We start from the raw sequence: 27,891 nt of genomic DNA, 5'->3' as shown, positions 1-27,891 counted from the left end.
AGCCAGGAGCTATACTGATGGAGCCAGGGCTCTGGAGCTGGAGGGGCCACAGGGAAACCCCAGCCATCCCTGAGATGTTTCCACTGCAACTGGATCTACAAGACTTTCCACCCATTGACTTGTGATCTTCCTGCATTTGGCATTATTGCATAGCTGCGTGAATCAGAAGAGGAATTTATAGACTGGTATTGGACATATGGGCTAATATTGGAGTTATGGACTTGATCTGGACTGGGCTGGGATGTTTTCTGGATATACAATTATTCTTTGATATAAAATTCTCTATTACACATATGTGAGTGTCTCTGGATTTATTTCTCTAGTCAACCCAGCCTAACACAGCCACAGTCAAAACTAAGTTTGCTTGGTAATTCCAGTTATTTTATATTTCATATCATATAATGATAAATGCATAAAAATAAGTATAAAATTTTGCCACGGAACACATGATGTCTAAGCATATAATATATAAGAATTCTTGGAAGATGACTGTGTTATAGATCTATGCTCCATGCCTGCCCAGCTTCACCCTCAAGGCCCATTTCTACAAGGCCCACTTACACATTGCCCACTTACACATTGCCACCCAGGTTGCCCTCCAAATAGAGAAGTCTGGCTGACTAGGGATAGAGTAAAACCCCAATGAGATAGTGATGCAGCCATATCTCGCAGTGCAGTTGACTACAGATAGTCTTTAGAACTATTCGTATTAGCCTCCTTGAGAGATAACTCAGTGCTCCTGGACTCCCAGGAAAATGGCACCAAGTTCCACCAAAAAGACATGCAGACAACAACTCACATCAGCAATTTCTACAATAAAGCAAGAGAAACAAAATATCAGAGGAGGACCTGAACATAAATTTTCATAGAAGCAGGAGACGTTGAACTGCCACAGAAAGAAATCTTCATAATGCAGCTTAGAGTCATACAGGGGATGAGGGAATCAATACAGGAAAAGGATGAAATAATAGAGGAGATAGGGTCCATATACCAAAGGGAAATATAAGAGGTAAGGGAAAACCCAGCAGAAGCAAGGCAAATGGGAAAAGACCTTACCAACAGGCTGGATGAGGCAGAGAATCATATCAGTGACCTCAATGATAGCCAAATAGAACTCAACAAACATGAAAGAAAATCAAACAAGATAATCAAAGAAGTTGAAGAAAACTTGAGGACAATGAGTGATCCTATGAAGAGAAACAATATTCAAAACTTGGGTTACAAGAGCAAGACAAAATGAAAAAATTATAATTCCCAAAAGGAAACTTCCCCAGTTTAATGAAGGAGAATCAGATAATTGTCCACGAAGCAGAGAGAACACCAATTAGACTGAACTCTAAGAAGATCCATACCAAGGTATATAGGTCAAATTATCTAACTTTGAAGAAAAGGAGAAAATCATAAGAACAGCTAGAGAAAGTAAAAAAGCAGTAACCTATAAGGGTAACCAGATAAGAATATGCTCAGACCTATCTACAGAAACCATGAAGAAGAGGACAAAATGGAATAGGATTTTCCAAAAATTAAAAGAGAATAACAGCAACCCATCAAAATTGATGGAGAGGTAAGCGTTTTCCCAGATAAGGAAAAATTTAGAGACTATGTCTGTGTTAGTCCGGGTTGATTACAAAGCAAATCCAGGCACACTCACGTGTATCTAAAGAGAGATTTATATCAAAGAGTAATTGTATATTAAGAAAACATCCTGGCCCAGTCCAAATCAAGTTCATACATTCAATATTAGCCCATAAGTCTGATATTAGCCTAAGAATTTTTCTTTAGATTCACACATTACATGCAATGATGCCAAATGCAGGAAGATCACTGGCTGGTGGGTGAAAAGTACTGTAGACCCAATGGAAGTGGACACATTCACAGGACTCTGGATGCCATCAGCATGGCTCCATGTGGCTTGTCAGCAGAAGGTAAAACAGACAAAGTGTGTGTCCCAGCTACAGGGAGGACAGGAGTTCCCAGAATCCTCAGGAGAAGGCCTGCCCACACAGAGGCTATGACCCAATTGACAGGCTAGACTCCACCTCTTCACTCAAGTTGACAGACATTATGTAACTGCCACTGTCCACCTATTGTCAAATTAACACTTTTACACAACCCTTTAGCCATAAATAATTTTTAAACCGAACAATAATAAAATCATATCTGTAGCTAACAGAATAAACCTAAAATGCATGCAATTCAATATGTGCCAGTCTCATTTAAACATAATATTCTATAAGTAAACAAAACAACAATATTCTATGCCTAACAATTGCAGTTAAGTGAACACTTACACCCTAATCCTATAATCCTAGAGGCATATTCCCCTACCTATGAAAGTTTATAAGCCAGCCACTTCATGCCTTGCTCCTCGCAGTTTGGGTTATCCAATTTCTATACTACCCACTTATATCAAACCAGTGCTCTGAGGAGACAATCATATTCTTTGATGTGAAGAATTTTCATTCCATTTAGAACCTTGTGAGTCTGCATCCATTAGCCAAGTCAAATCAGGATAAGGCCATCCATAAAGTCAGCAGCAATATGCACCAATTCACAGGCTCAAAAATCTTATCTTCATCTGGTCGAGTTCTGGTCAACTCAATGTGGGCCACCTCACTTAGCCTCCCTAGGGTGCCCCTTGGTCGCCTCACTTTTAAACCATGGGAAGCATCACAAATTCTCAAAAAAACCAATACCCTTGGCTATGTCATGACTTCAGACCAGCCAATCCGCTATCATCTCCTCTAGTCCTTGTGAACCAGGTCCACAAATGTCCGTGGCCCAACTCAACCCATCTCTTTATTGTTGCACTTATCCCACCTCTACTAGACAAGTGGATCCAGGTGTTCTCTTAGCAAGCATTTCAGGCTGCCTGCAGGCTCACTTAACCTTCAGTCCTAGAGAGGAGAGTTTCTTCATGGCTCCAAATGTTTTCAAGCTTCTGGCGCAAACCACTATTTCAAAAAAATTTAAGCCCCATGTGATCCTTTTTATACTTCAATCTGTCAGCAGCCCCCTCTAGGCAAGTCTCTCCACTTTCAAATATCCTGAGCACTCAAGCCACTGGGTGGAGATTAGTTTTTCACAGCCTTCTTTGCAGGTGTGACTTGCACCCACTTAAAGATTCAAATTGGAGGCTGAAACATTGAGCCTGTAAACTATACTTCCCAACAATCATTTCTATCGATCATTATATCAATAACAATAGTCAGAAGAAAACAGTATACACCTAGTACATCCAGGTCCTGAACACTATTCTTAAAACAGTCAAGTCCAATCCTTATCTATCTTATCTTAATCCTTATCTAAACTATTCAAATTGATGCAAAATATGGCCTTAGGCATCAAGCCAGGGCCTTCTGTCAGTGATGTCCTTCTGTCAGCCATTTTTACTAAGCAGCATGTTCTCTGAGAAATTTAAGGGGCAATTTCACCAACTGAGTTCAAAATATACATTAATCACATTCATTTTCGCCATTTCAAACAAGAGTAAACAAAGACAACCACCAAAGAAAATAATAAAAACTTTAACTTCCCATATTCGTTCCAGAAAACAACCCACTAAACTGCATGACAGTATATAACCTCTGGCTAGCCAAAGAAGAAAAACTACATTGAGGCAGAGGTCAAACAAGCATCCATTCTCCATCTTCATGATTTTTTTCTCTGGTACCATGTGTTAGACCGGGTTGAGTAGAGAAATAAATCCAGGGACACTCATGTGTGTCTAAAGAGAGCTTTATATCAAAGAATAATTGCATATTAAGAAAACATCCAGGCCCGGTGCAGATCAAGACCATAGTTCGATATTAGCCCATAAGTGTGATATTAGCCCAAGAATTCTTCTTCAAATTCAAACAACACATGTAATTATGCCGAATGCAGAAAGATCACAGCTAGTGGGTGGAAAGTTCTGTAGATCCAATGGCAGTGGACACATCTCCAGATCTCTGGCTGCCATCAGCATACCTCCATGTGGTTTGTTAACAAAAATGTGAAATGGAGAATGTGTGTTTCAGATCCAGGGATGAAGACAGGAATTCCCAGAATCCTCTGAAGAAGACCATGTCCACACAGAGGAACCATTGGCTATGACCTGATTGACAGGCTAGACTCCACCCCTTTGCTCAAGTTGACAAGAGATTATGTAACTGCCGCACATCAAAAACAACTCAGCACTACAAAAATTACTTTTCGACACATTTTAACCATAAGACCAACATCCACAGACACAAAGATGACACCAGCACACAGTGTAACACTATTCAGAAGTTATAGCACTGAAAGCAATGCCCAAGACGTCTTTGACACCGTGGGGAAAGGAAGGCAGGAATAAATCCCCCTACACATACAAAACACATTGCTAAGGAGTGAGGGAGGAAAAGGTTTATTTAAAAAAGTATGAGATAACAGCACAGAATCTACAAATGGACGTAACTCTGAATGTCAATGGTCTGAATTGACTCATAAAAGACAAAGGCTAGCAGACTGGATAAGTAAACAAAACCCAGCAATTTTTGTCTTCAAGAAACACATCTCAAGCTCACAGACAAAAGCAGGTTGAGGATCAAAGGTTTGCAGAAGATATATCAAGCAATGTAGAAAAAGGCAGCAGTTTCAACTGTAATCTCTGATAAAATCAATTTGAAGTTGTAGGACCTAACAAGAGATGAGTATGGTCATTTTATAATGCTTAAGGGAACAGTAGACCAAGAGGCAGTGAGCATAATAAACATATGTGTGCCCAATGAGAGACCCGAAATATGTCAATCAAATCCTTCAAAAGATGAAAAAAGAAATCATGAGATTGACAATCATAGTAGGAGACTTCAATACACAGCTCTCCAAGAAGGATAAATCAGCGAGAAAGAAATCAGACAAGAAGGCTACAGAACTAAGTCCACAATTAGACAACATACCAAAATGTATGGGTTACAGCAAAGTCATCAGAGGATGTTCAATAGAGATAAATATGCAAATGAAGAAAGAGAGAGACTTATGGTGGATACCCTCATACAAACCTTCAGTGTAGCACTGATAAAATATATAACTCTTGTCTAGTTCTTTAATGCTTCCTTCCCCCACTATCATGACTCCAATTTTGCATTACAAATCTGGCTAGACCAGGTATGTACTCTGGTACAGATAAGAGCTCGAATAAGAACACAGAGAATCCAGGACAGATAGACCCTGCAGAATCAATGATGATAGTACGATACCTGGAGGGTAAGGGGAGGGTGGGGGGTGGGAAGAGGGATCCAATCAAAATGATCTACATATAAACCTCTCCCAGAGGGATGGACAAAAGAAAAGTGGGTGAAGGGAGACTGGTCAGTGTAAAACATGAAAAAAAAATTATAAATTATCAAGGTTCATGAGGGAGGAATGGTCAGTGAGGGGGGAAATGAGCTGATACCAAGGGCTCAAGTAGAAAGAAAATATTTAGAAAATGATGGCAACATATGTACAAAAGTGTTTGACACAATGTATGTATGAATGGATTGTGATAAGAACTGTAAGAGCTCTAATAACATTATTTTAAAAAATAACCAGAAAAACCCTTTAGCACTTAGAACAGAGTCAACACCAAGGTGTTATATCTTTTGATAGCCAGGCATCAATTGCTTTCTTCACCACATTTGCTTATGCACCTATTTTGTCTTTAGTGATCATGCCAGGAGGGCAAGCATCACAGCATTCCAGGTTGTTAGAACAAAGTGTTCTTGAATTGCGGGAGGGTTTGAGCAGAGGCCCAAAGTCTATCCATTTCCTCACTGTATTGCCATATAAATATAGGTACATAGGCCAATTCTTCTATTTTTATGAATTAGTGTATTTACATATGTACAAACCTATGTTTATAACTCTATCCATAGCTTTGCTGCTAGGTCTTTCCTCTGTTTCTTTTTAGGTTCTACCTGCCCCAGCATGACACTTATTCTTCTTCTGCCTCAGTAATTTATGTCAGTTAGATTGCTCCTGTTTCAACACCCTCAGGATCTCTATGTCCTCCTAAATGTTGACTTTAATTCCCTAGTTTTCCCCCTGTCTATGGTGTTAATTTCTCATTGTTCCCTTCCCCCACCTCCTTCTCCCCCCAAATCCATCTGGAACCGTTGGTCCTGTTGCTTTCTCCTTGAGCTTGCTGCCCATGCCTATCTTATATAGGTAGGCAAAACCAACAATAAAAGACACAAAACAAAAAGAAAAAAGATTGAATAAAAAGAGAGAGAGAAAAGTTAGTGATAACTATGGGGGGAAAACCATAAAGGCCTACATAATTCCAGGTCTATCGACTGACCTTTATGACCATTTCCACACTGGTCCTGGGGAGATACTGGGAACTATAACTCCTAGCTTGAAGTCTATTTTGGGGGATCCTCATGGACTTTGTGGCTTTGCTTTGCTTCCGTTGCTAATCCATTCTTGATTCCCTGCTTGATTTGCCCAGATGTGGGGGGTTCACACTGGACTTACTCCCTTCCATGTGTCCCCAGTATTGTCCTCTGTCTCTGTATGCTCCACTGAGGGGACATTATGTCTTGAGCTGTTGTCGGACCTACAGTCCTCTCTGTGCCTTACCTGCTCCATACAATGACGTTGTCCTTAGTGCTTGGTGTCTACAGATTCACTCTCTGTGTTGGCATGGCAGGCCAGCCCCTCTCCGCAAACTGTAGGTTTAGTGATGTGCTCTGTAGCTATACTTCTAGGGAGGGGATCAGTTTGGCTTTAGTTGGGGTGGCCCTGTAGCCCACCCTTTTAATGAGTTGCTCCATGTGATTACCTTGCCCTCAAGGTTCTGTGCACCATGATGGGGTCTGAATTAATACTCCCAATTTTGTGTAGACATAACCAATACTGGTGCCCTGGGTGGGTTAGTGCCCTGCTGTCCCAGTGCCATTGTCTCCTTTCTCCTCTCTCGCTTTTCCCCTTCTTTGTGTGGTGAATAACATGTACATCATGGAATTGTTTTGTTCCCCACCCAACTCAACCCATATAGTGTGAGATAAGTGGTTTTCCTTCTATACCTACTGTACTGATTATGTTTGTCTCAGTGGACTCATGTTGTTCTTGTCCTTTTGTGATTGGCCAACTTTTCTTAGCATAATTTGCTCCACTCTTCCCATGAGACGATGTGCTTCATGTGATCATCAGTGCTTTTTAGTGATGTGTAGTACCCCATTGTGTGTATGTGCCAGAGTTCCACTCATCTATCCATGGAAATTTAGGTTGTTTCCAGTTCTTTGTGATTGTGAATAGTGCCGTAATAAACATTGGAGCAAAGACAATGATCATGGTCTATTTCTTATCTTTTCTGTATACATGCCCAGTAGAGGGATAGCTGGGTCATAGAGTAGCTCAATTTCAATTTGCTTTAAATATCGCCAGATCGTTTTACACAGAGGTTGTATGTATCTACAGGACCACCAGCAGTACAGGAGAGTTCCTACCTCACCACATCCCCTCCAACATTTGTTGCTCTCTGATTTTATGATTTTGGTGATCCCCAAGGGTGTTAGATGGTATCTCATGGTTGTTTTAATTTGCATTTCTCTGATGACTAAAGATTGGAAGCATTTTCTCATATGTTTATTGGCCATTTGGGTCTCCTCCCTAGTTAAACTTTTTTTTGGGTCGTTTGCCCACTTCCTCAGTAGTTTAACGGCTTTCTTATTTTTGCAGCCTAGGAGGGTATTGTAAATTTTGGTAGTAAGCCCTTTGTATCTTGTGTCATTGCTAAATATTCTCTCTGTGAGTTCTCTTGTTCTCTCTTGGTGAAGTCTTTCGACACACACAGGTGTGTTATCCTTAGTATATTCCACTTGTCGATTTCAAGTTCACCTGTGTGTGTACACCTCCCTATTGCAGTTAGCCTATTTATTCAGTGAGCCAAGGTTCTAAGGTTTGTCCCAATTCCTCCCTTGATGGTCCTGATAGTTTAAGATTTTACTTCTAGGTCTGTGAGTCATCTGGAGTTTTTTCTTGTGCATGGGGTGAGCTAAACATCTTGTTTCAATTTTCTACAGGTGTATATCCATTGTTTCCAGCACTACTTGTTAAAGAGGGCATCCACTTCCAACTTTGTGCTTTTGGGGCCCTTGTTGAAGATCAATTGTCTATATGTTAATAGTTTTATTTCTGTTTTTTCTGTTCTTTTCCTTTAGTCTGAATATCTGTCATTATTCCAGTACCACGCTGTTTTCACCACTGGGGCTGTGTAATAGGTTTTAAGGTCAGGTAAAGCAATCCCTTCAACTTTGTCCTTCTGCTAATTCTGGGCTTCTTCCCTCTCCATATGAAAGTCATGACCAGTTTTTCCAATTCTTTGAAGAAGGTTGGTATTTGAATCAGGATAGCATTAAATTTATATAGTGCCATCCACTAGCATGGGACATTCTTCAATTTCTGGAGGTCGCTCTTGGTTTCCTGTAGTAGGGTCCTGTAGTTTTCCTTCTCTAACTACTTTTTTTTTTAGTTAATTATATCCCCAGCCATTTCAATTTGTTCTTGGCTATCGTGAAGGGTACTGCTTTCTTCGTCTCCTCTTCCATAGTCTTGTCCAATGCATATGCAAACCAATAGACTTTGTTTGTTGATCTTATATCCTGCCACTCTTCCATATTCCTCTATTGCTGTCAGTATTCATGTTGTGGAGCTTTTGGGATTTTCATTGTATAGAATCATATCATCTGGAAGTAGAAATAGTTTCACCTTCTCCTCTCCCTTTTTTCAGTGGGATTGCTTTTATCTTTTCTCCATTGACGATGATGTTGGCTGTTGAATTTTTGTAGGTCGCTTGTATTAACTTGAGGAATTTTCTTTCCACTCCTATCTTCTTGAGTGTCTTAATTAGAATGGATGCTGGATGTTCTCAAATGCTTTTTCTTTGTCTATCGATGTTATGTGATTCTTATCCTTTTTCTCATCAATGTGGTGAATAATATTGATGGATTCAGATGTTGAACCATCCCTGCATCCCTGAAATGAATCCCACTTGATCATGATGGATGATGTTTTATATACATTTGTATAATAATGGCCAATATTTCGTTAAGGATTTTTGCATCTATTTTCATAAGAGATATCGATCTGTACATCTGTAGTTATCTTTTAATGTGGGAACCTTGCCCTGCTTGGCTATCAAAGTTATACTGAATTTGTAGAATGAGTTTGGTGGGTTGCCATCTTTTTCTATGTTCTGGAATAATTTGTGGAGGATCAATGGCAATTCTTCTCTGAATAGTCGGTAGAATTCTCCTGTGAAGACGTCTGATTGGCTAGCTTATTTTGTTGATAGGTCCTTGATAACCACATATATTTCTTCTTTTGCTATGGGTGTGTTGAAGTTCTTGACCTCTATCTGGGATAACCTAGGGAGGGATTATTTTTCCAAGTATTTGTCCATGTCTTCTGCCTGTTGAATTCATTGGAGTACAGACTTTCATAGTACTTTGTGATTATCCTTTTAATCTCTTTGGGGACCGTTGTAATTTCCCCGGTTTCATCCCTCATCCTCCTATTGATGTTTGCTCCTTCTTTCCCTTGGTTAGGCTTGCCAGCGGTCTATGGATTCTGTTAATCCTTTCATAGAACCAGCTTTTTGCTGCACTGATTTTTTGCATTTTTCTCTTGTCTTACCACTCATTTAATTCTGCCCTGATTTTAATTTTTTTCTTTTGCCATTGGAAAAGTTGTTCTGTTGAGTCTGTTCTAGTTGCTGGAGGTTTTGTGAAAATGTATCAGTCATGAATCTCTCTTCCTTTTTCGTGTATACATTAATCACTTTCAAACTTCCTCTGATAACTGCTTTGTATTCTCATTCTCATAAGTTTCTTGAAATTTCCTAAATTCCCTCTCTAATCTGTGCCAGTACCCATTTGTGTCTCATAAAATCGGTATTTATCCTCCAATTGTTTTTCTTTGTTTTTCCGACCAACCTTTTATTGATCTCTACCTTTATGGCATGGTGATCTGAGAGGGACATCTAAGTAATTTGTATGTGTTTCAATTTACTCAGGCTCGACTTGTTTCCCAGTAGGTAGTGTATTTTAAAAAATGAGCCATGTGCAAATAAAAAGAATGTGAAATTTTTTTCAATTGAATGGAAAGCTCTATAAATATATATCAGGTCGTGAGTTTCATTATTGTTATACTGAACCCTGAGTGACTCATCTCCTTCCCACTATCCCTCTGCAAAGTATGTCCAGTTTTCTACAGATGGGCATTGGGTCCCAATTACTCGCTACCTTCATTGAATGATATGATTCCCACCTTTGGTGCTTGAAGCCTGGTCCCTTCGCCCCTTCATGATCACACATGTTGGTGTGATGCTTCCATGTGGGCTTTGTTGCTTCTGGGCTAGATGGCCGCTTGTCTACTTTCAAGCCTTTAAGTCCCCAGATGCTATAGGTCTCGATAGCCGGGCACCATCAGTCTTCTTCACCACACTTACTTATGCACACATTCGTCTTTAGCGTTTATGTGGGGAAGGTGATCACTGGGAACTGGAAACACAGGGATTCTAGGACAGATGAACCCCTCAGGACCAGCAGTGAGAGTGGCGATACCGGGAGGGAAGGGGGGATAGAAAGGGGGAATCGATCACAAGGATCTACATATAACCTCCTCTCTGGGGGATGAGCAACAGAAGAGTGGGTGAAGGGAGATGCCGGGCAATGTATGATAAGATATAATAATAATTTATAAATTATTAAGGGTTCATGAGGGAGAGGGGAGCAGAGAGGGAGGGGTAGGGGAAAAGGAAAAGGAGGAGCTAATTCCAGGAACCCAAGTGGAAAGCGGATTTTGAGAATGATGAGGGCAACAAATGTATAAGTGTGCTTTACACAATTGATGTATGTATAGATTTTGATGAGTTGTATGAGCCCCAATAAAATTATATATATATATATACACACACACACATATCAGGTCCAGTTTCCTAAACGTAGTTTTTAGTTCTGTAGCCTCCTTGCTGAGTTTCTTACCCAGTGATCTATCTTTCTCTGGTAGCAGTGTATAAAAATCACCTACTATGATTGTTAAATTTGTGGTTTCTTTTTTCAATTTGTGAATAGTTTTTTTTTACAAATTTCCCAGGTCTCTCATGAGGGGCGTGTATATTTATTATGTTTACTGGTTCCTGGTCTACTGATTCTTTGAGCAATATATAATGCCCCTCTTTGTCTCTTATGGTTTGCACATTGAGGTCAATTTTGCTGGGTATTAGGATTACAACCCCTGCTTTTATTAAGTTGCTGTTTGCCTGGTATATTTTCTGACATCCTTTTATTTTTACTCTATTTTAGTTTTCGAGCTTAAGATGTGTCTCTTGCAGGTAACGCATTGATTCTTTATGTTTCTCAACCAGTCTGCTAACCTTGGTCTTTTTTTTTTTTTTAATCATGTTATTGGGGGCTCTTACAAAGCTCCTATCACAATCCATACATACGTTCATTTTGTCAAGTCCATTTGTACATAATGTTGCCATCATCATGTTCAAAGCGTTTTCTTCCTACTTGAGCCCTTGATATCAGCTCCTCATTTCCCTCCATCCCACCCTTCCTCCCTCATGAACCCTTGATAATTTATTTTTTTAATGTTATTTTAAAAAATTTTCCCCATGTCTTACACAGACTGCTGTCTCCCTTCACCCACTTTTCTGTTTTCCATCCCTCTAGGAAGGGGTTATATGTAGATCATGGTGGCCAGTTTCCCCTTTCTCCCCCAACTTCTCCTTTCCCTCCTGGTATCTCTATTCTCATTATTGGTTCTAAGGGGTTTATCTGTCCTGAATTCTCTGTGTTGTGAATTCTTATCTGCATCAGTGTACATGCTCTGGTGTAGCTGAATTTGTAAGGTAGAATTGAAGTCATGATAGTGGGGGCATTAAAAAACTAGAAGAGAGTTGTATTTTTCATCTGTGCTATACTGCACCCTGACCTACTTGTCTTTTCCTTGTGATCCTTATGTGAGGGAATGTCCAATTGTCTAATGATGGGCTTCGGGTCTCTACTCCGCGCTCTACATCATTCACATTGGTATGAAATTTTTTGTTCTGGGTTTTGATGCCCGACTCCTTATCCCAGCAACACCTCATGATCGCACAGGCTGGTGTGATGAGGGATGATAAGCTTGTCTATTTCTTCTATTTCTATGGGTCTGTTTAGATTCTTGACGTCCATCTGGGATAGTCTAGGGAGGGATTGTCCTTGTCTTCCAAGTTGTTGAATTCATTAGAGCACAGGCCTTCGTAGTACTCTGTAATTATCCTTTTGATTTCATTAGGGTCCTTTGTACTGTCCCCTATTTCATCCCTCATCATTGCTATTAAAATTTGCTCCTTCCTTTCTTTGGTTAGGTTTGCCAACAGTCTGTGGGTTCTGGTAATCCTTTCAAAGAACCAACTTTTAGCTGTATTAATTTTTCCATACTTTTGTTGTTCAGCCTCTTCTGTACCTCAACCCTGATTTTTATTATATCTTTTCTTTTGCTATTAGGATTTTCCTGTTGATTCTGCTCTAATTGCTGCAAGTTTTGTGCCAGCATACGAAGTATAAGTCTCTCTTCATTTTTCACGTGTGCATATATTGCTATCAAACTTCCTCTGATAACTGCCTTTACTGTGTCCCAAACATTTTGGTATGCCATGTTTTCATTCTCATTGGTTTCTAGAAACTTTGTAATTTCATCTCTGATCTGGGCCAATAACAACTTATTTTGCAATAGAGGATTATTCATTCTCCAAGTATTTGCCCTAGTTTTATTAATTGTCCTTTTATTTATATCCAGCCTTAAGACATAGTGGTCAGAGAGAGGTGTCTGTATGATCTCTACGTTCTTGAATTTACACAGATTCGACTTGTGTCACAATATGTGGTCTATCTTCGAGTATGTGCCATCTGGGCTTGAAAAGAATGTGACTTTTTTTACATTTGAGTGGAGAGTTGTGTAAATATCTGTCAGGTCAAGTCTTCCATTTGTAATTTTTTAGATCTGTAGCCTCCTTGTTAAGTTTCTTTCCCTGTGATCTGTCTTTTTTGGAGAGTGGTGTATTAAAATCACCTACTATAATTGTTAGCCTGTGATTTTTTTTCATATTTTGGAGTGTTTGATTTGCCAATTTCACAGGCATCTTCTTGGGCATGCATATATTTATTATGCTCACTGGTTGTTGCTCTACTGTTCCCATGGGCATTATATAGTGCCTCTCCTTATCTGCTGTTATGGCTTGCTCCTTGACATCAATTTTGTCTGAGATTAGGATTGCATCCCTGCTTTTTGTGAAGTGCCTTTTGCTTGGTGTATTTTCCTCCAGCCTTTGAATCTCAGCCTGTGTTTGCTTGTAATCTTGATAGCTGTCTCCTGTAGGCCGCAGATCAGTGGATTACTTTCTAAGCCTGTCTGCTAGCCTCTGCCTTTTAATGCCTGGGTTCAGTCCATTGATATTAAGGGTTATTGCAGCCATCTTCGGACTCTGTGATGTAATCTTTTACCTTTTGTATTGCATGTTTCCCAACTCCCTTTTTTGTCAATGTGCCGTGTGTGTGTGTGAGGTTGCCTTTTTCCACCATTGAGCTAATGTTATCTTGGGGGCTGCTTTCTATTTGTTGCTCTCTGGGTATAGCTGTTCTGTGTAATGGTCTCTTATTTGTGCTTGGTAAGTGTTGTTCTTCTGTCCATACTTTGTCAGCAAGGATATCTTGTATGGCTGGGTTAACTTTTATGTATTCTTTGAGATTTTTTTTTGTATGAGAAGACTCTTACTTCTCCATCTATCTTAATACATAATTTTTCTGGTTAGAGTGTTCTTGGATTTGCGTTATTTTCCTTAAATTTTTGGAATATGTTACTCCACTCCGTCCTCTTCATCGTGTCCACTGATAATAAAAGAGGGGGCCATCTGGGCCAGACCCTAGTACACTGAATCTATCTTTCACGCTTGGCCTCCCAGTCTCTTCCTCCTTACGTCTTAATTTTCTGGTCTAGCAGCAGGAGTGTTGGGCTGGTAATTCTACCTGGATGCATCTTGTCCCCTGGTCCTAACCTTTGTCTTTTAATGAATTTGGTTGAGTCCATTGACATTCAGGGTTTTTTTCCCCCACCATGTGTGGATTCATTGCTGTCATCTCATACCTTTTGTGTTAGGTGTTTTCCTATCTCCTTTCTTATCAGTGTGCTGTGTTTGTCTGTGTGGCTTCATTCTTGCTTTCTTTTCCCTTCCAGGTCATGTTATCTTGGTAATTGTGTTTGGCACATTGGCTTCTGGGTGGAGTTGGGCTATATGGTGGTCTCCTGCTTGTGCTTGCTGGATGTTGGTTTTCTGACTATAGTGAGTCAGCAAGGATTTTCCACAAGATTGGGTGTCTTGTGGCTTATTATTTTAGTTTTCCCTTGTTCTGGGAGACTCTTACCTTGCTGTCTATCTTAATAGGTAGTTTGGCAGGGTAGAGGATTCTTAAGCTGGGGTTTTTCTTTCAGCTTTTGTAAGATGTTATTCCACTCTCTCCTCTTCATGGTATCTACTGATAGGTCTCAGCATATTCTTACCTGAATACAATTATATGTGACTGACTTTATTCTCTTGTTGCTCTTAATATTTTCACATTTTCCTTAATGTTGGATAACTTAACTATTAAGTGCCTTCGTGAGTTCTTCCTGTGGTTTAATTCTAATTGGTGTCCTCTCTCCTTCCTGTATGAGTGTCTGATTCTCATTCATTAAGATTGAGAAGTTTGCTTCCAGTAATTCCCTAGCTAATTTAGCTGTTGACTTCTTCACTGTGTCTTGTTCTGGTAGAATAATTATTTGAATATTGTTGCTCTTCATAGTATTTGACATTGTTCTCAGGTTTTCTTCCATCTCACTGATTATCTCGTTTGACTGTCTTTTCCGATTGCTGAAATTATTGTCCTCGAGATAGCTGGTTCAATTTTTTACCCTTTTTTAGTCTGTTGGTGAGGTCCATGATCTTGTGTGTTCCATCTGTTACCTCACCTTGTACCTGTTCTTGTATTTCCCTTTGGTGTGTAGACTTCATCCCCACTACCGTCAACTTAATCTCTTCTATTATTGCGTCCTTATTCTGCATTGATGCCCACATTTCATGTATTACTCCAAATGACATTCTGAAGATTTCATTTTGTGGCAGATCCATGTATGATCCTTCTATGAGCATCGTTATGTTTACAACTTCCTCCACTGTTGCGTTTTGCTTTCCTTTTCATTTTGAGGGTGTTGAGGTATGTTGTGGTTTATGTGTCTGGGAGCTCAAGGGGCTCTGAGTTCTTTCTCTGTGTGACTGGTAAAAATGTTTTCAAGGACTACCTAAGTCTTCTATGGTGGTGGGATGGATGGCTATATAAGCAGGGTACTGTGGCAACTCTGGACAGTGGCACTGGGTGGCGTCAGTGTCTGGGATGAGGCAGGTGACTGTAGGTATGTCACTTGTCTGTTGGGGCAGATCGGCAGCACAGGGACAGGCCTGTTCTAGACTTTCAGGCCACAATTTGCAAACTTTTAAAGACACTTTGTGGAGCCCCAAACTGGTAGAGCCTGTTTTTGCTTTGGGCTGTGGCTATCAGCACCTGTTAGCTTTTGACGTTTTGTTTTGCTAAAATCCTAGGCTGTGCTCTGGAGATTAATGTTCTGGCTAACTTATTATGTTAATGTTATGCTAATGGACAGAGTTCTGCAGGCTTACATTCAAGGTTACACAAAGTACCACAACTTGGAACTGAAAGCAATTTTTATAGCTTCTTTCTTTCTTCTGATGGGCTTTTGGCTGCCCTAGTATTGGGGCTGTGCCATTCTATCCCCCAGGAAAGGGGTACCAACTTATGAGTGTGCTTGGGGTCAACTGCATCTGAATTCTCCCTCAGCTGAACTTCTGTGTCACTTCTGGCGCTACCCGGTTGTGCTATGGGGAACTGCATTCTGTCATAGATAAATATCCCAGCAGCTCTTCAATTACTACAAATTATTGTCTAATTATCTACTATTTCCCATGATGGCCAGTGTGGAGCTCTGGAGAGGCAAAAATCGGATGGCTCAAGTAGTCACTCAGTTCCTGGTTGGGGAGGGGTGTTTCAAAGCCCTAGACTGCAGGTTCAGGGTGGATATCAATGAGAGAAACTCTGGTATGAAGTATTGTGGCTAGCTTTTGGAGACTTTGTGAGCCTGGGACTATGAGCACTTTTAGACAGCAGCCTGGGGAAATTACTGCTCTCTGTGGGTGTAGGGCACAGGAAAGGCTGGCAGATGCCTACCTGATGAACATTCCAAGGGGTTAGTTGAGCTTGCAGGCAGACACACTGAACTTAGAGTGTTTCAGTGAGTTCCCGAATTGCTTCATGGGTCAAAATCAAAAGAGTAAATCTGAACCAGACCTTTCTACCCTGAATTTATTTTTAACACCCAGCGTTCCAGTATTGGCCTCCTGATCTCTTAGTTTTCTGGTCTAACTGCAGGAGCACTAGGCTGGTGATCCTACGTTGGCGCCATCTTGATCTTGACTCCTACTCTCTCACAAATAACCCTTATTTTAGCAAAAGAAAAGAAATGATAAGAATCAGAGTAGAGAAAAATGAGTGGGAAAACAAAAAATTGGAGAAAATAGATTCAGTGAAACGTTGGTTGTTCAAAAGCGTTAACAGAATCAACAAACTGTTGGCAAACCTAACAAAAGATAGGAAGGAGCAGACGTAAATATCTAGGTTGAGGGATGAAATAGGGGTAATGAAAAAAGACCTGAACAAAATTAAAAGACTAATTACACAGTTATATGAAGGACAGTACTCTAAGGAATACAACAACTTGGAAGACATGGACAAATGCCTAGCAAAATGACCCTTCCTAGATTGTCTCTTAGAGATGACAAGAACTTGAATAGACCCATAGCAAACTAAATAATAGATAAAGTTATCAAGGAACTACCAACTAAAAAAAGCCTTCGCCCAGATGGCTTCACAGGAGAATTCTACCAAGCATTTGGGAAAGAGCTGACACCAATTACGCACAAGCCCTTCCAGAACATAGCAAAGAACGGTAAAATCCCAAGCACATTCTATGAAGCTAGTATAACACTGATACCAAAACTGGGCAAAGATCCCTCAAGAATAAAGAACTACAAGCCAATATGTGTAATGAACATAGATTCAAAAGTACTTGACAAAATCTTGACCAATAGAATACCAAAATATATAAAAGGAATAATCCATCATGACCAAGTGGGATTCATACCAGAGATGCAGGATTGGTTCAACATTAGTAAATCCATCAACATAATCCTCCATATTGAGAGGAAAAAAGACAAAAAACACTTGATAATATCAATAGATGCATAAAAAGCATTCGACAACATTCAACACCCATTCTTTTTTGGTGTTATTTTTCAATACTTTTATTGGGGGCTCTTAGGTCTCTTATTACAATCCATACATTCCTCCAGTGTGTCAAGCACCATTGCACGTATGTCACCATCATAATTTTCAAAGCATTTTCTTCCCACTTGAGCCCCTGATATCCGCTCCCATTTATTCCCCTTCCCTCCCCTGCCCGTTCTCCCTCACAAACCCTTTATAAGTTATAGATTATTTTTTTCTATATCTTACAGCGTCCTCCATCATCCCTTACACACTTTTCTGTTATTCATCCCCCGGGATGGGGGTTATAGGTTTATCCTGGTGATCAGTTCCCTCTTTCTCCCCAAACCCTCCCCTAATCCTCCTGGTATCTCTGTTCTCCTTGTTGACCCTGAGGTGTTTACCTATCCTGGATTCCCTGTCAACACCCATTCTTAATTAAGACACTCAAGAAGATTGGACTGGACAGAAATGACCTCAATATAATACAAGCTATATATGAAAATCCAACAGAGAGCATTACTATCCATGGAGAACAGACAAAAACATGCAGTCTGAAAAAGAGAACCAGACAAGGATGCTCCTTTGTCCCCACTTTTATTCAACATAGTCCTGGAGGTCCTAGCTAATAATATAAAGCAATGGAAAGATATCAAAGGCATACATTTGGGGAAAGAAGTGAAATTATGGTTATTTGCAAATTATGTGATTGTATACATTGCGAACCCCAAAGGTTCCACAATAGGATGGCTGGAAGCAATATAGAAATATGGTAGAGTGGCAGGATATAAGATCAACAAGCAGAAATTGATTGGATTACTATATACAATGGATGGAATTACAGAAAAATAGATTAAGATAGATTAAGAAGGCAGTACCTTTCACAATAGCCAAGCATGAATTAAAATATCAAGGGATATACCTAACTGAAAATAACAAAAGATCTGTATGAGGCAAACTACAGAACATTATTGCAAGAAACCAAAAGGGACCTTCACAAATGGAAGAATATTCCATGCTCCTGGATCAGAAGACACAATATTGTAAAGATGTCAATCCTGCCTAAAACTATATAGGTTCAATGCAATCCTGATACAATACCAACATCATTTTTCAAAGAAATGGAAAAACTGACTACCAACTTCATATGAGATACCACCTAACACCCAGAATTGGCAGAGAACTCTTCAAGAAGAAGCATAAAGTGTGTGTGTGTGTGCGTGCACATGTGCGTACACGTGCACATGGGGGGTGGGGCTTGCATTACCTGACTTTAAAACTTATTATACAGCCACAGTTGTCAAAATAGCCTGGTATTAGTATAATGATAGATACTCAAACCAATGGATAAGAACAGAAAATCCAGAAAAAATAGTAGACCACAGATATCTGATCTTCAGTAAGGCCCCCCAAAAAACCAAATGGGAAGCAAATGTCCTTTTAAACAGATGGTGCTGAGAAAACTGGATATCAACATGCAGGATAATGAACCAAGGCCTTTATCTCACCCCATACACAAGGACAAATTCAAGGTGGATCACAGACATCAAGGTTAAACCCCAAACTATCAGGATCATCAATGAAAAAACTGGAACAAAACTAAGAACCTTAGCTCAGGGAATACATGGGCTATCAGCAATAATGAAGAATACTCACCCAGAGGAAGATCAAATAGACCTGTGGAACATACTAAAAATAAAACACTTGTGTACATCGAAAAACCTTATCAAGAAAGTAGTGAGAGAGCCCAGAGACTGGGAAAATATATTTAGTAATAACATATCACACAAAGGTCTTATTACTAAAATTTACAGAACCCTTCAACCTTACAATAAGAAAAATACAAATAGCCCATTTAGGAGGCTGGCAAAAGACTTCACCATAAGATTCACAAAGGAGGAAACCTGAATGGCCAAGAAGCATATGAGAAATCGTTCCTGACTACTAGCCATCTGGGAAATGCAAATCAAAACAACCATGAGATACCACCTAACACCCACAAGGATAGCCCAAATAATAATAATAAAAAAAATAGAAAGCAACAAATGTTGGAAGGTGTGTGGTGAGATAGGAACCCTCATTCTGTCCTGGTGGTCTTGAAGATACATACAGCCAGTGTGGAAAGTGATTTGGCGATACCTAAAAACAGATGAATTGAGTTAACTTATGACCCAGCCATCCCTCTACGGGACATATACCCAGAAGAAATAAGAAACAGGCCACGACCAGACATCTGCGCTCAAATGCTCATCACTGTGCAGTGTATAATTGCAAAAAATTTGGAAACAGCCTAAATTTCCATCAAAAGATGAATGGATTAAAAAAACCTCTGGTATATACACACAATGGAGTACTACGCATCCCTAACAGACAGCGGTGAAACAATTGAGCAACTTGTCTCATGTCTCATGGAAAGTGCTGGAGGATATTATGCTTAGCGAAGTTAGACAAGTACAACATGAGTCCACTGAGGTAAGTTCAAACAATAGATTGGGCCTAGAGGAAAATATACGTATCACACAGTTCCCAGGCTGAGGACAAGATACTCTGGCAAGAACCAGACCAAACACATTGATGCATATGTCAACAAACTATAAAAATTAAAAGGATGCAGGTAGCACCTGTGCTGAAAGACATCTTCACCCACCCACCCCCTTACATATGCCTTTAAGTCCCATAGAGGGATGGGGGAAGAAAAAAGATAGCAATGGGGGAACAGGGCACTGATCCACCCAAGGGGAGGGTATTGCTTATGTCTCAATGGGAAAGGGAGAAACAGTAAACCCCATTCTGGTGCACCAAGCCTTGAGGCCGAAGTTACTGTTGTAGCAATTTGTTTACAGAGAGGACTGCAGGACTGGTCTCTGCCTGAATATGATGTCCCCACCATAGATGACAGCACTACAAAGGACAGCACTGAAGATACAGTTTGGGGAGTGCAGCCAGTCTGACCCACCCACATGGGGATAAACCAAGAGGGGAGTGCAACATACCAGTTATGGGAGCAAAATCACAAAGTCCCTGAAGAATCTTGATTATATAGTCTTCTAAATCATCAGATGACACCTCATCTGAACTGGTTGAGGGATATTCACAAGCAGCCAGACTGAAAGTCTAAAGTTGTAATGGGGTGGGGCACTAGAACCTTCCATTCTTGATGGCAGGAGAAGCAATGGGGTCTTGTGGAAGGCGCGCTCCCCCCAACACAAATGCTGAGGACTAAAATGTTGTAAGCGTGATTAGGTAAGTGGGTCCTGGGATATGGATCCCTTAAAGAAAAGGGGGTTGGACGCATGGATTGTAACATGGCCCGCTCACTATTTAACAGAGGGATACTTATCTACTTTGGGTTAGGACGACAGTTAGACTTGAAACTACGTGAATATTTTTTTTTCTTTTTTTCCCTTTTGGTGCTTATATAAACAAGATAGGCAGGATAAGAAATCCCAAGGAGACAGAAATGGGACCAATGGTTGAGGGGCATGTGAGAGGAGAGGCGGGGGGAAGGGAGTGATGGGCCCATAATGACAGGGACAGGGGAATAGCAAGGCATCTAAAATTGACGGTGAGGAGGTTGTAGCATTCCTAGTCGTGTTTGATTAATTGAAATGTATTTGAGAGGAATTATTGAGATGTGAACGATCAGTAAATAATGGGGCAGGAGGAAAGAAAAAAGAAAAAGAGGAAAGTACAACTAAGTAAACATAATATATATAGGTATAAATATGTAAATATAGAAAGATATAAAGATAGGTGTGTGTGTGTGTGTGTATGTGTGTGTGGAGGAACCAGATGGACTTTAGGCCTCTACTTAAATATTACCTCAGTACAAGAACAGCTTGTTCTAATAATGTGGCAATGTATGATACTCACCTTCCCTACACAATCACTGACGACAAAATGGGTGCATATGCAAATGTGGTGAAGAAAGTAGATGGTGTCAGGCTATTAAAAGATGTAGTGTCTGAGGTCTTCAAGGCTTGAAGTTAAACAAGCAGCCATCTATCAGGGAATCAACAAAGCTAACATGGAAGAAGCACACCAGCCAGTGTGATCATGAGGTGTCAACGGGATTAGGTATCAGAAATTCAAAAATTAGCAATCAAATTGACATGAAGGAGCATGGACAAAGTGGAGAATCAAAATCCACCTGTAAGATAATTGGACAGTTCCTCACAGAAGGGTCACACGGAAGGGATGATATATCCATGGTGAAGAATAGCACTGATGAAACACTTGACTATTCTCTTGTACTTTATTATTTTCTCCCCCTACTATTATGGTCTTAGTTTTACCTCATTAATCTTGTTAGACCCATGTATGTTCATTTGTATAATTAAGTTGTTTTAATGCAAGAAACCCAAGATAGATAAACCCTTGAGAAATAGTAATGGGAGTAAGGGTTACCTGAGGGTATGGGAAAAGGAGAGGGAGGGGCAACCAAGAGCAATGACGACTCAAGGGGAACAAATAATGGAATTGTAGGTGAATGGATACAGTGGATGGGATAAGATATAGCAAAATATATACATATATAAAACAAAGAGGGTTCCAGGGCGGGGGGAGTGGAGGAGGGGGATAAAGGGGAACTGATATGAAAGAGTTCAAAAAGAAAGAAAATGTTTCAAAAATGATGGTGGCAGCAATTGAACAATTATGCTTGGTATACTTGAATTGTGGATCTGCAAGAGCTCCCAATAAAATGATTTTTAAAAGAGAGAGATAGGTAAGAAAATGGATATATTTGAATTACAGTGTTGGTGAAGAATATTGAAAGTACGGTGGACTGTCAGAAATACAAATAAATCTTTCTTGGAAGAAAAGAAGTACAGCCAGAATTCTTAGGTTTGAGGATGATAAAACTTAACTGAAAATACTTTGGACATATTATATGGAGATATCAGTCTCTGTAGAGCAAGTAAAAGTAAAAGAGCAGTAAAAAAGAGGAAGACCCTTGATAAGATGGATTGTCATAATGGCTGTAGCAATGGGCTCAAGCACAACAATTTTGATAATGTCACAAGATAGGGCAGTGTTTCATTTTATTATATATGAGGCGACTATGAATTTGAAATGACTCAGCAGCACATATCATCAACAACATCCTTCAATATTGAAAGTCTAGACTGTATTTTTTTTATTCTTTCACCTTGAGAAATGCTGAATGTATTCTTCTCTTTTCTAACTCCAGGTTCCAAAATTTCACTATATTTCACTTTATCTTATCATACTGTCTTTTGAAATCTGTTGCTCAGTTGTTTCATTTCACCATTTCTTCCATGCACTTTAGTTTTCATTCAAAAGATAAAGTTCTAGTCTCTTCTGACATTCATTTTGATCTTCTCTCTTTCTATCTCTTCCTTTTCTCCCTCCCTCTCGTCCTTCCCCCTCCTTCTACTCCTCTTCCTCTTCCTCTCCCACCTTGTTTTAATTTTCTTCAGTTTCAACTTGCATATGAAGTTCTGCTGTTGTTCCGGGCCTTGTAATGACTGATGATATTGAACTTCTCTATTATCTCATTCCACAAATACAGTCTATTAGATTCCTATGTATTCCATCCAGCAAGGTCCATATAAATACAGCAAAACCCCAGACCTCGGCACTAATCTCCTCTAGAAGGAGCATCGAGATGCGATGCAGTTGAATTCCGAATCAATTTTTCCCATAAGAAATAACTGAAAATGAATTAATCCATTCTCGACCAAGTTTTTACCCTCAACTTGCCGTTTTATACAAAACATTACACAGAAATTTCAATGCAAATAACTTGAAAGTTAAATAATATAATTTAAATAAAAAACGACATTAAAAAATGTTTAACAACTACAGTTTAGCCCATACTTTGAGATTGATGAGCATCTGAATCTGTGGACACTGATGTGGAGAGGAGGTATGGAGACAGAGTCATTGTTTGGAAGGGGGAATCCCCTTCCATAAAATCAACTGGTAGCTGTTTTTCAGGATTTTTTTCCCCCTTCGTTGCCTTTTTTTCAGTAGGACTTGGCTGGCCTTCTCTTTAAAAAAATCCGTCTAATGTGGTCTACTGTTGGCGTTTCCTTAACTGTTTTCTAAAAGGGTTTACTAAATTATCCTCAACAATATCGATAGCACAGTTAACCAGTTTCTTATCATAATGATTCTTTTAAAAACACTCTTTCTTAGGACCCATGTTTTTTTTAATCTAAAAACAGTACAAAAAGCCACAAAAAATAAGAAAATTATAGCAAAACACGTGGAACATAGCCGCAAAAGGCTTAAACAATGCATACTAACAACGCCAACTAATGTTGAATGACCAAACAGGAAATGGTTTTGTTTACAAAAATCACATGTATTGAGTCAGATTCCAATGTTTTGTTCAAGCTCCGATGCAAAATTTCCCCAACATTTCACGTCGAAATCCGATTATGTCGAGTACTGATGTGGTCGAGTACCGGGGTTCTACTGTATTTGACATTCGCGTTCTTGGAAAAGCTATTTTCATCACAAGTTATATGCATGGATATGTTATCTGTGCTAAAAACCATCCGTCTCTCCCTCCCTCTCTCTCTCCCCACATACTCAAAGGAGCTCTTAAAATTAATTGAAAATTTCATTATCTTTTAATTTCACTTTTCCATGAATTTATGGGAACCCTCTCAAATTTATGCACACACACACACACAGAGAGAGAAACAGACATGGGCTTAAGTCTCAGCTCTTCACTCGCTAAACATGAAAGCGACTTCATATAGCTGAACTAAAATTTCTTCATTTTTAAAATGAGCAGTTTACAACTTTGTAAAATTGTGAGGAAGAAATGATCTGGTGTGAATAATTTGAATTCTTATAAATACATGATATAGCTAGAAATAGGACCTACTTTTATGCCTGAAGTTTCATGAACAACATGTTTTAGCCCACTGGAACCTTCCCAACTTCTTCACTAGAGCTCCCTGCTTTCAGTGTTTAATTTAGGCCAGTATCGAAGAGAAGCAGTGAACTACAAGAACTATGAATTCTTCCTCCCAAGCAACATGGAGGCTCAGTTAATCAGAAAGTAAGTATTCAGTCTTTTAGGAGCTTCTTCCTGGCTGAGTGAAGTTATCGTTCTGATGTTGGAATAGTTAAGTATAACAACTTCAGTGAAAGAGGAGACCTTCTACACCCTCAAGGTGTTTGAGACAACCCTTCCACCAATACTTCTTTCTGGTTATGCCCATCCTCTGTTCAAGAACCTTTAACCATCTGCTTTGTTTAGGAGACTATAGAAATTTCTTAGGCTAGCATTTAAGATGCACCCACTGCAATCCTTCCAGTTTCCATTCATTCATCCTTAAGATATGCCTGTATAACAAGACTCAGAGTACTTAAAGTGCAGCTATAATCAATGATTTATGTATCATTTATTGATTCGTACATTCATCTTAGCAAAGAATAATCACAGAGGTTTTTGCTGAATTTGTAAATTCATTACCATTGTTATGCCCATGTTTCTACTGCAACCTCTACCTTCTAATTACAGGCAATGGTTCATAATTTTGTTAGTCTGAGCTCCACTATCCCAAGAATTAGATCCCTTAATACTGTGACTTCTATTATTAGTAAATTTTTCATTGGTATGGCACGTTATTTCTTCAGCTTTGCTGTATACAAAGAGATTTGTTCAATTGTGACCTATCTGCTTGATATGGTGCCTGTAACATAGGTCACCCTGTGTAGGTGTTTGATGGATGAATAAAATATGTAGAACATATGTGAGATAGCTCAGAAAAAGTGTAGAAAAAGAGAACACATTCTGGGGTAGGAGTTGGGGCAGGGTGGATCTCTTTTTCTTTCTCTGTCTTTTTCAGACAGTGTGCCCTGGCAGCTCTGAAGGATGTTCATGATTATCTCAGTCATAAGGAAGGTCATGTCTCGGTAAATAAATTTGCATTTTTATCTTCTTTTTTTTTTTGCTGGGATGAAGAACAATTAATAATATGTACTGATCATTTAGCATATGTCATGCATTATTCTAAGCACTTTGCATGAGTTTATCTTTTAATTTATCCCTCACCATTGAGTTAGATATTTTATGATATTTCATTATTTAGCCCAGAAAATGAGTCAAAAAGAGATTAAACAATTCCTCAAGGTGGCCCAGGGTGTAAGAAGAAGGTTCAAAGCTGGAACCCAGTTTATGTAGCTCCAGGTTCAACATTTGTGTTAAACCTTATTCTCTACTCTTCCATTCCAAAAGTTCAGTGGGACCATATTCAAATTTCAGACTGATTATAGCTATATAGATACAGATATAGATATAGAATGTATACATACATACATGCTAGAGAGTTACCTAAATTTAGTCATTATCTAATCTTTAGTTACTTCACTTATAATATGACCCTAATAACTCACACTTATCCCCTAGCCACAGGTCTGAGTGCATTTCTGGGCATACATATAAACCCAGTGAATACTTGTTAAACTGACATAAACCAATTTCAAGCCCTTTCTATTCTTTGGGACCCTGTACCTGGAAGCCCTCCACTTAACACAGCAATGAACAAAAAGTAGATCCTTTATCAGTTATAGACTCAAGAGTAAGTCAATCTCTATGATGCTATAGCAAAATGTCGTGAAGAAATTAGATGGTGTCTGGGGTCTTAAAGGCTTGTTTCCAAACAAGCAGCCATCAAAGTGAGATGTCAACTAAGTTTACATGGAAGAAGCACACCAATATTAGTCACTCAATGATTATAAGTCATATAATCCTAAATCAAAGGAGGGAATAGTATCAGAGTCTAAATTGTGACAATTCAGTGCGCAGAAGACTAAGGAGGACAGTGGAAGCCCAAGGTACATTTGTGTGACCTACATGGGAAATAAGCCTCCAGTGATCTCCCTCTATTATAAACATATACATATATGGGAGAAACGTGGTTAATGAACAGAGTGCATTTGGAGAAATGACTACAGAAGATCAAAATAATAAACCTGACTTGAATGGTTAAAACTTTGTCAGTTGATCTCCCCTCTGATGCATGTGAGGCCTAACCTGGTTTTCCACATTTTCTGTAATTTTTTGTTTGTTCATGTTGGGGTTTATCTTAGATGTGTTATGTCATTGGAGGTCACCCTCTTGAATTTTTGCTGTATGTTTTTTACTGTTTTTCAGTATATAAAACCCAGGATTGATGACAGCAAGTAGAATAAGAGTTTTGGTGGGATACAGTGATAGTGGGTGGTGGGGTGGTGGTGGTATAATAGGGAGCTGATGTCAAGGAGTACAGGAAGAAAATGAATGTTTTGAAACTGATTGTGACAGTAGTTATACAGTACTGCCTGATGTTCCTGAACTTTGGAATGATATGATATTGGTATTAGCCTTCAATAAAATGGATTTTGGGGGAAAAAGTAAGATAATCTCACCACCTGCTTCCAGGTTTTTGATGCCACAAACACTACCAGAGAGCGGCGGTCTCTGATTCTGCAGTTTGCTAATGAGCATGGCTACAAGGTACAGTAACACTCCAATGCTGTTGTCTAGATTCTATACTCTAGAACTTACATAACAACACAAATCCCAAACACAAGCAGGCCTCAGACTTTACAGCAACCAAATCAGGCACCATAGACTTAAATATTTCAATTTAGTTGTTTTCTTTCTAGATCTCAGAACAAGAAATATAAAGCAACATGATAAGCAATGAAAGATTATTGCCGGACGTCTGGCATCATATGGTCTAGGAATGGGGAAGGAGAGGAGAGAATCACTACAAGAAATAAATATGGGAACGGAAATCCATTGAAAAACACATAACAATCTAATACCATTCAATTTAGAGCTAATCTGCCTCATAAAACTAAGAAACCTGAAAATATTATGTTGTCATATATCCCCTTGAGGATATTTCAAAGCCTTGAGAAAGGGGGAAACTTTGTTTGACTCCCACCAAACGTAAGTCCTTGCTCAAAGTGTCTGTTTTGTTTTTCTTGTAGGTATTTTTCATCGAATCCATCTGCAATGACCCTGGCATTATTGCAGAAAATATCAGGGTAAGGGATACCAATTACTCTTCCCCTTTACCTGGATTATGCCTTAAAAAGTCACTGAGTGTTAAGGAAGTATTTAAAATTCCCCCCAAACTCTTTCCACTTGCTATAGAAAATATTCATAGACTATTTTGGGACAAAATGATTCGATTTAGTTAAATAAAGCCAACACATAAAGTCCCTAAAAATCCACAGGCACCAAACTTGAGTCTAATTGATTTTTCACAAGAAACTTGAATGTCAGGGATCATTTCAGTGTTGGAGAGAGTAAACTGAGGCTCCAAGAGAAGTGAGTTATCAAACATTCATACAACCAGAAATAGAATTGGGACTAGACCTCAGGCTTGACTACCTAACTCAAAATCCCTAATTCTTTATTCTGCCCCAGGACTATATCACTCATCATACTTTATATTCCCTATTTTATATTATCAAATACTGTAGTTCAGTAGTTCTCAACCTTCCTAATGCTGCGTCCCTTTAAGACAGCTCCTCATGTGACACCCCCCCA

The 27,891-nt window shown here is 39.3% G+C and overlaps 1 protein-coding gene across 3 annotated transcripts in view; it reads left to right on the top strand.

The window, feature by feature from the left end:
* The window catches only part of PFKFB1 (6-phosphofructo-2-kinase/fructose-2,6-biphosphatase 1), a 166,275-nt gene that overhangs the window by 68,135 nt on the left and 70,249 nt on the right, over positions 1-27,891 (top strand). For all 3 annotated transcript variants that reach the window (XM_045290634.1, XM_045290635.1, XM_004717674.3), the window contains 4 exons: positions 24,309-24,402; positions 25,196-25,262; positions 26,770-26,844; positions 27,327-27,383. In XM_045290634.1, coding sequence (XP_045146569.1) covers positions 24,309-24,402; positions 25,196-25,262; positions 26,770-26,844; positions 27,327-27,383 — 293 coding nt within the window. The remainder of the gene's footprint in view (positions 1-24,308; positions 24,403-25,195; positions 25,263-26,769; positions 26,845-27,326; positions 27,384-27,891) is intronic.

Source organism: Echinops telfairi, unplaced genomic scaffold, assembly GCF_000313985.2.
Source record: "Echinops telfairi isolate 266 unplaced genomic scaffold, ASM31398v2 ScPeMD7_45;HRSCAF=164, whole genome shotgun sequence".
NCBI classification, from domain to species: Eukaryota; Metazoa; Chordata; class Mammalia; order Afrosoricida; family Tenrecidae; genus Echinops; species Echinops telfairi.
The sequence above is the reverse complement of the archived record's forward strand: the minus strand, read 5'-3'. Positions and strand labels throughout refer to the sequence as shown.